Source organism: Rattus norvegicus, chromosome 4 (genome assembly GCF_021556685.1).
Source record: "Rattus norvegicus strain SHRSP/BbbUtx chromosome 4, alternate assembly SHRSP_T2T, whole genome shotgun sequence".
Lineage (NCBI taxonomy): Eukaryota > Metazoa > Chordata > Mammalia > Rodentia > Muridae > Rattus > Rattus norvegicus.
In genome coordinates, this window is record NC_141537.1 from 142,525,850 (window position 1) to 142,540,383 (window position 14,534).

The window sequence follows — 14,534 nt, forward strand, 5'->3', positions numbered from 1 at the left end:
CAGCTTAATTATAACAATAAAATATAATAATAATAATAATAATAGACTTAAAATAGACAAGGCCATGAATTTGAGAAGAGAGGAGAGAAATCATGTAATTTCAATACTCAAGCATGAAATTCTCAAAAAATAAATCAGAATGGAAAGCAGCAAGCATCCAGATAGAAGGTATCCTCAGCAGGAGGGCCTAGGTGCCAGGATGGGTGTTCCTTATGTTCTGGAGGTTTGGGATGATAGGAAAGGTGTTCTGCATGCTCTGGAGGTTTTAGTAAGGGAGGATGAACTGATGGGCTGAGGATTAAAAGTTCCTAAATGGCAATGAGTGGTCCCAATCCACTGAAAAGACCCTGGATGAATCGTGTCACAAAGCAATAGCGAAAGTTATGATGTGGGAAGGCGGAAGGCAGAGAGAAAGGGTAAAGGTTGATAATGAAGACGTGGAGATTAGAGAGCCGGCTGGAACGAGTAAAGAGAAGGTATTAGATACAAGTACAAAACTGTCAAGAAAGAGCTTCAAAGATTGAAGAGTTAGCACTGGACTGTTTCCTAGATGATCTGCATTTTGGGAGGGAGAGACGAGGGAGTTTCTGTAGTGTAAGGGAAAGACGTGGAAAATGACCACACTGGAGACCAGAGCCTCAAGTCGCACCTGCCAAGGCTGCAGGGCATGAGGAATGTCCCTCACAGGCAGGGGCAACGTCTGGAAAGGTGTTTTGGGTAACAAGTTGGCACAGTCAGTGTGCTGCGTCCAGAAAGCAATGATTCTGTCCTGAGGAATAGGCTTGCAAGACCAAGGAAGAAGCCGATAGGAGGGTTTGACTATAAGGATTCTGAGAGCATGAAGGAGGGCAGGGCTGTCCTCTCCACTGTCCCCCACTGAGTGGCGTGCATTTCTCTCTCTACTTGTTACCTTTGCCACTTCTCCCACCTTCTCCCCTTGGCAAACATGGCAGAATGCCCAAGTCAGAAACACAGAGTTGTGTGTTTCTCTACATTCCACTCAGCCAAGAACCAGCACCTAGATCAAGAACCAGAAGAATAGTAGCCCTTAAGAAGTGCTCCAGCATGTTCCTGAGTACTTCCTGTTTTCTCCTGGTTAGGTGACCTCTGATAGGTGGCCAGCCTCTTCCTTGAATGGCACGGAGCAGCCTTCAGCCTAGGCAGCCTTATCTGTGTTGTTGTGTGTGTCAGACAGTATGTTTCTTTGTCTTGCCTCATGGTGTTGTTTTGTTCACGTCCTATGCAGTCTATGAATTTGCTGCTTGTTGATGGCATTTGAGCTGTTTCTAATTTGGAGCGGTTGTGGGTAAAGCTTCAGGGACACTTGTGCTTAGACATAAGCTTAACAGATATGTAACAGTGGGATAACCGAAGCCTTTATTGGGTATAGGATTAACATTATAAGAAATTGCCCATCCAAATCCAGGTGTGATGACATGTTGCTAATTTCGGCATTTGGGAGCCAAGGCAGAAGGATTACCACGAGTTCAGGATCAAGCTACTCTATCTATAGACACCCTGACCCAAAACAAAACAAAAAGGAAACAGAGAAGAATGAAGTTGCCCAACTGTCTTCTGAAGTGGAGGGGATATTTTCAAAGTCTCCCCAGGAGCATTTAATATGGTCGTCCTTCTCCATGGTGGCCACTGAAGTAGATATGAAGATGGTGCTCCTAGCGACCTATGCCCTCCCTTGTGATGCTGCTAATTTCCTTTGTACTCATGTTTTATTTGTGAAGCTTTTCTGGTATAATATCTGCTCAAAAGCTTTGCCCACTTAAAATCTCCTTTGTCTTTTACCTGGATGAAGAAATAGGCTCATCCCAGCACTGCATGGATGAGTTCCTGCAGTTGTTTGCTTTTTCTTCTTTTGTTAGCTTCTCCATCAGTTCTCTGCTTCTTCCTCTCCAGTATCTGTAGCATTTCTTCTTTGGCCATTCATATGTCTTTAGGGCCAGTCAGTCTGTTTAGCTTGTTCCATTTAGGGAGTTCCCTGAGAGCTAGAATTTTGTCTTTGGTCCCTGACATGCTCCTTGTTCACAAACCCTAATTTGTGTTTGTTCTTCCTTTTGTATTCAAAATAGTGTCTAAGAAGAAAGTGGGTAGAGGAAGCAGAGAGGATACAGGAAGAGGAAATCAGGCAGTGGGAGAGGGAAGCAAAGAGGATACAGGAAGAGGAAGTCAGGGAGTGGGAAAGGGAAGCAGAGAGGATACAAGAAGAGGAAGTCAGGCAGTGGGGGCAGGAAGCAGAGAGGATATAGGAAGAGGAAGTCAGGAGGGGGAGAGAAGCAAGAAGGAAGCAAGAGAAGGAAACAGGGCAGTAGCAGTCTCCCAGGATAACTAGAAGTGGGAAATACAAAGTAAGGAAAAACCAAACATGTAGGAAGTAGAGGAAATGCAGACTGTCTCCTGGCTTAACTACTTCCGTTGAGCCATTTTTCACTGGACAGGATAGTTTTATATAGTTGGCACTTCATAAACAGATTCTCACTCTGCTGGGACATGGTTAAAACATGTAAGCCTACAGAAGTCAGGGCGTCTTGACTCCAGTGTCTTAAAGCCATTTGCCAAGCCCTCCTCATTCAAAGTTGATTGAGATTAATAAAAGATGATGACTTTCTGAGGGGATTTAACTTGAAAGTTGCCTTTGAGGGAACTTTTTTGCTCCGAGGACAACCAGCTATCAATTTCTTGCTTTATTAAAATCTCTCTCCTGCCAGTTTGTTTGTTTGTTTGTTCTTGTTGTCTCTTCTGAATTTCCTATGAAAATGTTTAGTGTTTCTTTAAATTGTTTAAAAGTTTCTGCTTTACTGGGAAACTTAACTGTTCTTTCAAAATAAAAGAAAAGGAAAACAGGACCATGTGTTTTTATGGATTTAAAACACTAGATTTAGGGGTGCTAGAGAGAAGAGCACTAGCCGCTCTTATAGAGAACCAAAGCTTAATTCTTAGCACCCACGAGGCAGATAGCAACTGTCTGTAATGCCAGTCACAGGGCATCGGAAGTCTGCTTCTGGCCCCCATGGGCTTTGCATGCACACAGTGCACAGATACAAAACCAGGCGAAAACACCCATGCACATAAAATAAAAATTCAAGGAAAAATCAGAAGAGCTCTTGAGGTTCTTACGTATTAGCATAGCCACCAGCTTTAGTTAACATGATGTGTTGGCAATGTGCTACAGTAGTTTCCTCTCCTCTATTCTTTGTGTTATTGTGCTCATATATTTTTGTCTCTACATGGGCCATAAACCTCAGTTCCCTTTATTATATGTCTTGCTCCCAGGGGTTTGTAGCCAGTAGCCGTTAGATCTTCATATAAGCATTGTATGCCCTTGTAACCTACAAGCTGTGTATTGGAACCCTTTGCATGGTGTGGCTCAGAGATGCCGGAACTCTGGACACCCAAGGAAGAAGTTGTGTGTTTCTAAGCCACACTGATAGGATCTTCCGTGTTTGCTTGCACAGTTACATCCTAAACTCTGTGTTACTTCATAGAGATCCAAGTTTGCACAGAGGATTTCATTCTTCAGAAGAACTTCCCATGTTTGTTATAGTTCTGGTCTGCCATGGACAAATTGTATTCTCATTTGTGTGGAAATAACTTAGTTTTACTGTCATCTAAAAAGGTTTTTTCCTTCTTTTAATTAATAGCTTTATTGGGATGCAATCCGTACACTGTGTATTCACACTGAAAACGCTACAATTCAATAATTTCTAATAGATTTGTGGGGCTGTGCAATTACTGGCCCTATACATTTTTTAAAATCATCTCTGAGGAAACCCTTTCCCTATTAGCAGTCACTGGTCATCCCCACCCCAGCCTCCATCCCATCCCAGCCTCCTGGGACGACATCAATTCTTCCACGGATGCTCCCTGTAAGCAATTCTTGGTGCATGGCTTCTCTTACACAGGGGAGTCTTTCACTGTGACCCAAAGATTGGACCTTGATTTCTAAATGTCATTGCATGGCACAGTGAGTTAGGGAGCTCTCTGGGGTCCTTTGCTTGACGGTGTAAATCTCTTCTAAAGGCTCTGACCCTTTAGCTTTGGGGGTGAGATGTGAACACAGGAATCGAGGGAAGGGGCATACACATTCAGATGTTGCAGATACTGTCTTCAGAGTTCATCCATGTTGGCATATATGAGAGCTTTATCTCCCTTAGATCCAGTAATATTGCATTATATGAGTAAAGCCTTTTCTGTATTTATTTATCACTTTAGAACTTTTGGATCATTTTTACATTTTGGCTTCCATGAAGAATGCAACTATGAACATTGGTGTGAAAATATTTTCATGTCTTGAGTCTATAATCATGGGTGATAGATTCAAGTTGGACCTGTGAAGAGTACCCAGGCTAGCTCCCAAAGCATCTGCACACTGTTACTTCCCATCAGTGTACCATGGTGCTGGTTTCTCCATGGAGCTTTCATTCCTGAAAAGTAGTTCTGTTGCATATAGGATTCTAATTAGAGAGCAGTACCTGGTTTATACTGCTTGGCTGTGAGTACGATGGTTTTGAAATCTTTGTTCCCTTGTTTGCAGTGTCTCAGAAACTTGACTCGGGTATTCCTTGTATGTGCATGTGTATGCTTATCCTGCCAGAATCCTTTAGGTTTCTTGACTGTATAGGTATGTGTCAAAATGACATGGGTCATTATTTCTCAGGGAAGTTTTCGACTTTGACATAAGCTGGAGCATTTACTGTCATCTGACTGAGTTACTGCATCACCTCCTTACTGCTTGACAGTGCAGGCAAGAGTTAATTCTTTGAAGGACTCTTCTGTGTAGCTTTATTGAGTGTGTAAGATTTGTTCTTCTTCTTAGGAGAAAGCAGTTTTTTTTTTAAAAGATTTATTCATTTATTATATATAAGTGCACTGTAGCTGTCTTCAGACACACCAGAAGAGGGCATCGGATCTCTTTACAGATGGTTGTGAGCCACCATGTGGTTGCTGGGAATTGAACTCAGGACCTCTGGAAGAGTAGTCGGGTGCTCTTAACCACTGAGCCATCTCTCCAGCCCAGGAAAAAGCAGTTTTCTTTGTTGGAGTCACATTCCTGTAAATCAGTTTAGTCTTGTGCATTGCTAGGTCGAGGCAGAACAGTCTATATTGTGAGGCTCCCTTATTAATGGTCAGTGCCCAACGTGGTCCACAGGATCCCTCTGCAAGGTTTGTCAGTCAGAACCATTCCCAGCCCCATGGGAACTCTGGGAGTATTGACATTCCAGCTGTGTTTATGTGTGAGGCACATTCATGTGTATGTGTGTGTGTGTGTATATGGGTGTGTAGCTGGGGTGTAAACAAAGCATGGACTTTGTGTGTGGTAGGCAAGTGCTCTGCCACTGAACTATATTCCTCTGCCAATCTTAATCATTTGAGCCATCTTGTGGGGTCTTTAGGTATTGGTGGTTTGATAGTCAGTTAAAAGTGTATGCAAACATCTGAACTCTCTGTGTGTAGCATTATCTCTAGAGGTCTTCCTCCCAACTCTGACCTTCTCCGTTACCCCATAGACCTAGTACTTAGATACATTCTCACTGGGCTACTCCACCTATTGTAAGAGACCACAGAGATGCACCACTTCCTGTCTAGCAAATACATGTGTTCCATAATCCGTCCCCATTTTCTCCTTCACTGTGGCACTGCCTTCTGTATGTCAGGTGCATTATCATAGCTGAAAAGTGAAGTTTCAGAGTAAATTACCCACCTCTCCTCGCTCTTACATTTGAGAGCACACAAGTACACGTAGGAGAAAGATCTCTGAAATTTTATTTTATCAACTTTTGCATTTTGTGGGTGAATTTCAGAATCTTTTTATTCGGGGTAAGGGAAGTGGCTCAATACTTGCCATCCCAGCATGAGGACCCAAGTTTGCAGCTCTGTTTCCACATAAGGGCTGGCGCAGTGGCAGACAGGCAGACTCTCGGATGCCTCCTGGCCAGCCAATCCAGCCGAACGGAAGTCTCCAGGTTCAGAGAGCACAATGGAGCAGATACCTGAAGTCATCCTCTGGCTTCTACATGTGCAAGCACAAGATGAAGGCATGCATGTGTGTGCACACAAAGGCACATAGGCATACACAACAAGCAAATGAGCTTTATGCTTCATTAGTATTAAGACAGAGATTTAAATAGTGTTTCAGTTCTTATTCCAGACATTTTGTTAACTAGGAGACACTCCCTTCTATAGAGAAACATCATTTTAATGATTCTGTATCTCTAAATTGAGATGGTGCTTGGTGCAGCTTTATAGAAGGGTGCTGACCCCCTAGTAATACCACTAGTGGACTGTGACTTGTTGGTGTCTCCAGTTCGGTGGCATTTCATTGTGGGCTGACAATTCTTCCACACCCATTAACCATCTCTGCTCTTGCAGGTAGTCCAGCATGACCCATGTCGGGGTGGAGCTGGGTACTGGAATAGCCTCTTCCGGTTCAAGCACCTGGCTACAGGGCATTACTTGGCAGCAGAGGTAAGTAGGTGCACATGGCTTTCTCTTGGGAAGTGAGCTCACCATGATCGTTATTCTTCACTCACTTGTAGCAGCTGGATGCCTGGAAGCTCAAGGGAGCACTCAGCCACGGGCTTCTCCGTCCACCTTTCTATGTTCTTCTCTCTCATTTCTCTAGAAAAGGGAAGTTACAAATGACTGGCACACTGTGGGACTTGACAGGGCTCCTGACCAAGCTATAGGGAGAAGGAAGGTAGAACATGATGCTTCTGTAGTTTTGTCGGGCAGCTCCCCTGCATTGCTTATATGCCACTGTGCTTATAGTCATCTGACAACCCCACGACTAACACAGGGGCCTGATACTTTCTGCACTACACACATGGTAAGTAAAATCAGAAGTGTTGAAATGCATGGAGAACTACAGCATTTCATAGAGAAATCTGATTCATCGGGGCTTTACAAGGAGACATAGGTGTCATCAATCTTGTAAGAATCACAAATCACATTAACAAATTATTTTGAGACAAGGTATTACTAGATAGCTTGACTGGCCTGGAACTCACAGTGATTGATTTATCCCCTGCCCCACCCCCACTTGCTGGGATTAAAGGCATATGCTGCTACATACATACGTACATAACACACACACACACACTCTCTCTCTCTCTCTCTCTCTCTCTCTCTCTCTCTCTCTCTCTCTCTCTCTTACATACCCACACACATGTGCTGGGCCCTCAAGTTAACTTTTTGAGTCAGGGCCTTATTCTGCAGCCCAGACTGACTTTCATTTCTCTATCCTTCTGCCTCAGTGCTTTATCTACTGTATTTAGCTTATGAAAACTTTTTGAGCCAAGACTAGGTGTTGAAGAATGAGAGGAATTTCTATTTTAATTTGTATTAAATTAAGGGACATCCTGCTGTGTCACTGCTGTTGAGTTTTACTCTGACCTGATGGAAGATGTCCACCTAATCATAGTCACATTCTAGTCGTACATCAAAAGACTCCTCTGTTGTCTGGCACTACTGGCTCAGGATTTCTAAGGATTTGGGTAGAAATCAGTCCTGCTTCTGCCACAGGCCCTAGGAATTTGGATTCTAAATGTGTAAACCCCATGGAGTGTCTTGATACTTGGATGAACTGATGATTTTGAAGTACCTGAAGAGCCAAACACGAAGAAGTCCAGGTTGACATTTAAAATGGAGTCTTAGGAGAGGAAGAGACCCATCTAAGCAACTTTGAAAAACCCTTGATTATGAGTTTAAAGGTTAAAGGTGGCTATCTTTCCTGTTATGTTTTAAGGTAAATGTAGCTCCTTCTAGGTTTCCTAAGCAGGGCTATCAATGACTGTGTTGACATTTTCTTTATCTTAGGCCTTTACTGTTGCTTTCCTAGTGAATTTGTTGTGTTTTCCTTGTCTATACTCAGAGCTGAACTGTCTACTAGTGATTGGTGGATTGTTCTGTGTGTACTGTAATGTGACTTGTGTTGTTGTGGCATGCTGGTTCTGTGAATAGGGGAAGGGACAAGTTCTTAGCTGTTCAAGGACGGCCACGGGTATTGATGCCTCCTGCAGATGGGTCCTGGTCCTTTAGAAAGAAATGGATGTTTTAATTTCCTAATGATTCTTTTTCATCAGGTAGACCCTGACTTTGAGGAAGAATGCCTGGAGTTTCAGCCCTCAGTAAGTATAGGCAAGAGCCTTCTTGTCTTTGTCCGGTAGGGATAAGGCCAAGCAATCTGGAGCCCTACTTAAGAAATTGTGAAGTGGCCATCGAGTGTTGGGGAAGGGGAAGATTTAGGTTCTCTTCACCAAGGTCTTGTTCTGTGCTTCTCTTGAAGAATGTCATCTCTTCATATGGTCTTGGTGGTTTTCTTGTATGTTCGGTCAAGAGTCTATACTTCTCAGTTGGAGAAGTGCATATGTCTCTTGGAATATTTCTGGGCGGGAGATGGTGGTAGTTCTTATGAAAGGTGACTTCTTACAAACAATTGTCTCTTAATGTTGTTGACCTTGACCTGTGACTCATCAAGATTTTGAAATGATAGCATGTAGTATCTTTTCGACTTGTGAGATAGCACATGAGGCCTGGGACACATGACCTCCAATGGCACAGTCAGGTAGCTGATCTCCAACTCTGCTTTTTACACAGTCAAAAATGGCATTAAATTCTGATGTGATTTGGAATTTTAGTGCAAATGGATTTAGCTTTGGAGAAATCATGGTCAAGTGATATTGATGTGTGCATACCCCAGGTAGGGGCTGAAGAAGGCAGTGGTTATGTTTCATGGACATGGGATATCCACAAATGGTTCTATTTGCAGAGTGCTTGGTTATGCTGAATTCAAACCAAACAAAATGCCAGGCCATCACTGTCTGACAAGTTAGTACATAGCTGTTCTCAGTGGTTGGTATGGTGGATTCGAGGACACTTGTTTTCCTAGTAAAATTTGAAATAGCACATCAAGGAGGGGAAGTAAGGCGGAGATAAGTCCAAATGAAGGTGCCCCAAATCTTGTGTTAATGTTTAACTTTCTAGTTATGTTTGGGTAGAGGGTTGTCAGTGAAAGAAACTGAGCCTTTGTGGCTGAGGACTTATGGCTGTGACTACATAGACTTCCTAGGGTTTTACTAGGGACATCTCCTACTCTCTGTCCCAGAGGGTGCAGGGACTCATCTCCACCTTCCCGTTGCCTTTCTGTCACCTTTACTTCTGCAGACAAATGGAAAGCTTGTCCCCCACAGCTAATCCAGCTTAGAGAGCAGACCTAATCAGCTCGCTGCTGGTCTGAACCCTTGGCCTGGCTTTATTTTCTTGTTTGACATTTCTTATTCTTGGACAGTCTTTATTTCAGAGAAGAAACTACCATGTATGGCCTTTGCACTGCCAGCTGAGGTATCATAGACGGAGTCTGACCTTTGGCACGAATATAAATCATCGCTCATTAGAAGGGGACATGATGTCTAAGTGAACCATGAACACTATGGGAGAGGGCACTGTTCCATTAGGTCTGTATATGAAGGAAGACAATGTTCATTGTAAGATAAAGTGTGGTACTTGCAAACCCAAGGAGGAAGACAGACCTTTCTTTAAATACCAGACTTGATCACCAACAAGTTGTATGATCTTGAACAAGTAATTTTCCTTCCCTGAGCCTCAGTAACTCTCTTTGTACCAGCAATATTTTCAGGTTGTACAAGCTCAGTAGAGATGTCAGTGTGCTCGTATCCAGCACACTGGATCTTGGCTTCACGAGAGTTAGGAAAGGCCTGGATGAGTGGTCTCACAAGATATATCTCAGGTTCTTTTGGGCTCAGTGGTCTTTCTGAGTCTTACACTTCCCCATGTTAGTGATATACCAGCAGGTTGAGTATGGATCAAGACGGCATTGCTCTGGTGGTCCCAAGGTTGCTGGACCTTGGGTGCACATGGAAAATGAGTTTATAGAGAGGGTCTTACTTGTATCCAAGAGACTGGAAGCACAGCATCGGTCTCCATAGGCAAGTGTTAGCCTTGAGAAGACCCTGTTTCCCTTCTTTGGATGTTTAGCTTGGGAGTGAGAAAGCTGGGTGAGCAGCATCCTCTTCTCATCTGCTTATGGTTTTCCTGGAGGCTGGCATCACGAGACAGACCTAACTAGCTGTGTGGTGCTCCTTCTGAAATCAGTGCTAACTTGCCTGGCCTGAGAGAACAGAGGCCAACCCGAGGCTCGTTTTCTGCTGCTCACTGCACATGTGCCTTCTTCTCACTAGATGGCACATGCACACCATGACTGCTTCTGGGCTCCCAGGCTAGATGAAGAAAGTGTCCTTGAAGGCACAGTTTCCCTCTGGATCTGCTGACATCTCTGATCTGTTACTCCCTCTAACCAAGCTCTTAATTACACTTGGTTCAGACCCGGTGTTGAGAGTGGCATGTAGGACATGTCGCAGGGGACAGGAGTTTGGTGAGAACAGATGTCCATGGTTTCTTTCCTGTAGAGAGGCACGGAATGTTTTTGTTCCAGATGTTATTTTAGGGTACAGAGGGTAAAATGCCTCAGAGTTTTAGGTACTAAGAGAACTTCTTAATTCAATTTTTAGTTGTGGTTTGGTTTTTGAGACAGGGTCTTTGTATGTTTCCTGGGCAGGTCTTGAACCCTTGGACTCAAGCACCACCACAACCCTTGCGAGCTCCCAGTCTCCCTAGTACACCTGTTAGCTGAGACAACAAATCTATGCAAGGCCGGATCTAAGAAGTTAGATCCACTCTTGTGGAGCTGTTTTCTTATTTTCCCTTTGCCTTTGATGTGACTTCCTATTCAAGATTCAATATCTTCCTCTATGTATTTGGGAAGGAGGTGATGTTTCATCTAGAGACAAGCAAGCCAAGTGTGAGGAAATAGTGTTTTCCCAGTAGGTACAGGGCATTTGGTTACACTATGAATGTCAGGCATTGAAAAGGATTGTTTGCATGGTCACCAAGAGACATTGCAGAGTCTATCTTAGCAGGCATTCAGGCTAAGACCACTTGCTAATACCTCTGGCATATGAGCTTTGCTATGTAGACGAAAATGTGTCCTTAGAGTTGCCCAGGATACCTTCATTGTTAGTCAGGTCTTACTGTGAAGGATTTTCTTCCATTTCAACCAAATCCCACTGTAGCATGAATGGCCTTTTGCTTCATCAGCAGCAAACTTCTTAATCAGTGACCAATATGTTCTTTAGGGCTAGAGTGACTTGACAACCTATTGACAATTGGAATTGTTAGTAAGGGACACTTGGATTTAGACTTACTTCTTCTTCTAGGAAGTATCCACGTTATTTTTTTGGTGGACGGCCATTACTGTTTATTGCACCACCACAAATAAAAAGTTTGATAGGCCAAGTTTTCTCCAGTGCTTCTCTGCTTCCCGGCAGTTGTGTGTGGATGTAGCTATTGGAGTGAAGATCTTCAGTGACTACAGTTCTGTTTGCATAGTCTTCTGCTCTTGTCACTCTTCAGTGCTTGAAGACTTCATATGAGTGCCCTCGGATGAGGTGGCCGTGATCACCCTGCAGGGCTACTCTGAAACTGTTGTCCTTCTCCTGCCAGCTGCTGACACTCACTGTTTCTTCTCTTCTCTTCCTGTGGACTGGACTGATGCTGGTAAGGGAGGCTGTTACCTGCGGAGGTCCTTACTCTACATCTTTTGCCCTCAGGTGGACCCTGATCAGGACGCATCTCGGAGCAGGTTGAGAAATGCCCAAGAAAAAATGGTGTACTCTCTGGTCTCTGTGCCTGAGGGCAACGACATCTCCTCCATCTTTGAGCTAGACCCCACAACTCTACGTGGAGGTGACAGCCTTGTCCCAAGGTATGATTTTAAAATTCTTTATTCCAAGAGAGTCTGGGCTGGTCGTGATGGCCTGGATGTGTTTCACGGACTTTTCTTGAAGCACTCATGAAGAAGGTAGTGAAGCAGTTGGACTGACCCTAACGTGATGTATGGGTCATCAATGGTAAGTTGTTGATAGTTGGGTAAAAGGTACTATATTTATGAGGCTGGAGACATGGCTCAGGGGTTAATAGGACAGAGGGCCAGGTTTAGTTCCCAGCGCACATATGGTGGCTCTCAACTATCTGTAACTCCATGTCTATGGGGTCTGATATTCTCTTCTGGCTTCTGTGGGTACTACATGCACAGGAAACACAAAAGTGCATGTAAGTGCACATACACATAATTTTTCACTATTATTTTAAATGAATTGTATTTGGGCTTGGGAGAGACACATGCTTGGCCTTCAAGATAAAGGACCTCAGTCTGAGTCCCTATAACCTAAGTGAGGCTGAATGTAAAAGCTGTAAAAGCCTGTTCTGTAATCACAGTGCTTCTCTGACAAGATGGGAAATAGAGACAGGAGAGTGCCTGGAAGCTTCTGAGCCAGGTAGCCTAGTAGTATATCAATGGTGAGCAAGAGGCTGTCTCAAGCAAGGTGTGGAAGGTGACAATTGACACTGAAGGCTGTCTTTTGACATCTGTATTCATGCAGTTGCACACACACACACACACACACACACACACACACACACACCATTTACAAATGCTATGATTAGGTTAACAATCCATACCATAAGCAGTTCAGTAATTTTACACCTTTTCCTCCTTCCCTAAACCTAGGTTATCTCTTAGTTAACTGGATAAATAACTGAAGGAAAAAATTTAAAAAGTGAAAATCACCGTATGCATAGTAAGCTTATTTAAAATATTAAAAGGTTATTTAAAATATGAAAAGGTTCTTTCTCATGTATTTTATTCAACTTAACTATTACTTTTGTTGCCTAGGAATATATTTTCTTTTCTTTCTTTCTTTTTTTTTTTTTTTTTTTTTTTTTGTTCTTTTTTCGGAGCTGGGGACCGAACCCAGGGCCTTGCGCTTCCTAGGCAAGCGCTCTACCACTGAGCTAAATCCCCAACTTCAGGAATGTATTTTCATAGCCAGGCAGTGGTGGTTCACGCTTTTAATTTCAGCACTTGAAAGGCAGAGGCAGGTAGATCTCTGATGAGTTTGAGGACAGCCAAGTCTAGACAGAGAAACCCTGTCTCAAAAAACAAAGATGTATTTTTATATTGTGCTATAAATGGAAGAGCCGATCTTTAAACTAGTTTAGTTTTGTGCATGATATGTGCATATGGGTGGGCACGCCACCGTGAGCATGGTGATCAGAGGGCAGCGTTTTTCTAGGCTGTAGGGCTCAAACTCAGGTGCCATTCTTTTTCTTTTAAAAGTTTTGTAGAATTATGTATTTTAATTTGATGTGTATGGATTTTTCACTTGCATGTATGTTGCTGTGCCATGTGCTCGCCAGCTGCCCATACACTTTACGGACAGTTGTGAGCTCCCATGTGGGTGCTGGGAACCAAACCCAGCCAGAGCTTTTGACCACTGAAGCATCTTTCCAGGGTTCCCTGAGTGACATATTAGTGCTACCATAATTCATGTACTGAACCATCTTACTGGTCCCCAAAGCCATTTATTTATTTGTTTGATTGCTTATTCTTTATTTTGAAATAGGGTCCCAGTTTGTAGCCCTAGCAGGCCTGGAACTGACATAGGTCTTCCTGCCTCTGCCTTTCAAGTCCTGGGATTAAAAGTGCGTACCAACACACCGTGTCAAAAATCTGTTCCTAACACAGTCAATACCAATATTATTCATCAAGTTCCAACTACATGTGAAGCATAGTGCTAAGTAGATAGTAGACTCATCTTATATAATTTATAGTTTTGTCTTGTTTGAAGCCCTGTGAGCTAGGAATTATATACCCCTTTACAGAAAGACACTGAGACTTTAAGCAGAGTGTCACAAGTCAGAGTCCTGTAGCAGAACGTGTATTGGTCAATGGCTGGGACAGAGTTGTCTCACAGTGAGACAGTCCACTCACCCTTCCACTCTGTATTAGGCAGCTGAGGTCTCACTGGTGTTTATTAGATTTTCATGGGGCCCCTCACTGAAGGCTTTGTGCTTCATTATGCCTGTCCTGCCATTTCTCTGCTCAGCCTGAGGAAACTGAGAAACTAAACATCACGCCTGTGTAGTTGCTGTTGGAATTCAGGATCCTTAACTTGTGTTCTTTGCTATTCCTGTCCCTTCCCATTGAGAACAGAACCTTACAAGGCAGAAGGCCTTTGTTCGCTATTTAGTCAGATTCCTAGTTGTTAAGCTCTAGTGGCTTGTTAGCCCCTTGAGAATCTGAAGGAGGCTACAAATGTCCGTCTGGAAAACCCCACAAGTATACACAGTGTTCTTCTAGATCTGTAACCTGTTATTTTAGTTACCTTCAAAATTGACCTTGTGTAGGTAACCATAGATACTGTAACCAACATGCATGGCCAGAAGCCTGCATTTCCCACCACTCCTTCCCATTCTCCAGCTCTTACAGTTTTTCTGCTCCTCCTTTCTATGTTCCCTGAACCCTGGTGTAGCAGAATTAATTGCAGTCATTGATTTAGGCTGAGCACTCAGTCTCTCATTCTGAGCACAATGACCAGGTATGCCTCCCGCCATTGACTTCTGCCCACCGCAAAAAGAAACTTCTCGGATGAAAACAGAAGTCAAGC

General features: G+C 43.4%; 1 protein-coding gene across 18 annotated transcripts in view; it reads left to right on the forward strand.

The window, feature by feature from the left end:
• The window catches only part of Itpr1 (inositol 1,4,5-trisphosphate receptor, type 1), a 367,970-nt gene that overhangs the window by 133,270 nt on the left and 220,166 nt on the right, over positions 1-14,534 (forward strand). For 10 of the 18 annotated variants that reach the window (XM_087656084.1, XM_087656085.1, XM_087656076.1 and 7 more), the window contains exons 11-13: positions 6,382-6,477; positions 8,094-8,138; positions 11,637-11,791. Coding sequence is in view for 4 of the 18 variants with exons in the window: in XM_087656087.1 (XP_087512213.1) it covers positions 6,382-6,477; positions 8,094-8,138; positions 11,637-11,791 (296 nt within the window). In the remaining 14 variants the exon portion in view is untranslated. The remainder of the gene's footprint in view (positions 1-6,381; positions 6,478-8,093; positions 8,139-11,636; positions 11,792-14,534) is intronic. The other 8 variants (XM_087656086.1, XM_087656074.1, XM_087656078.1 and 5 more) reach the window with 1 other exon arrangement.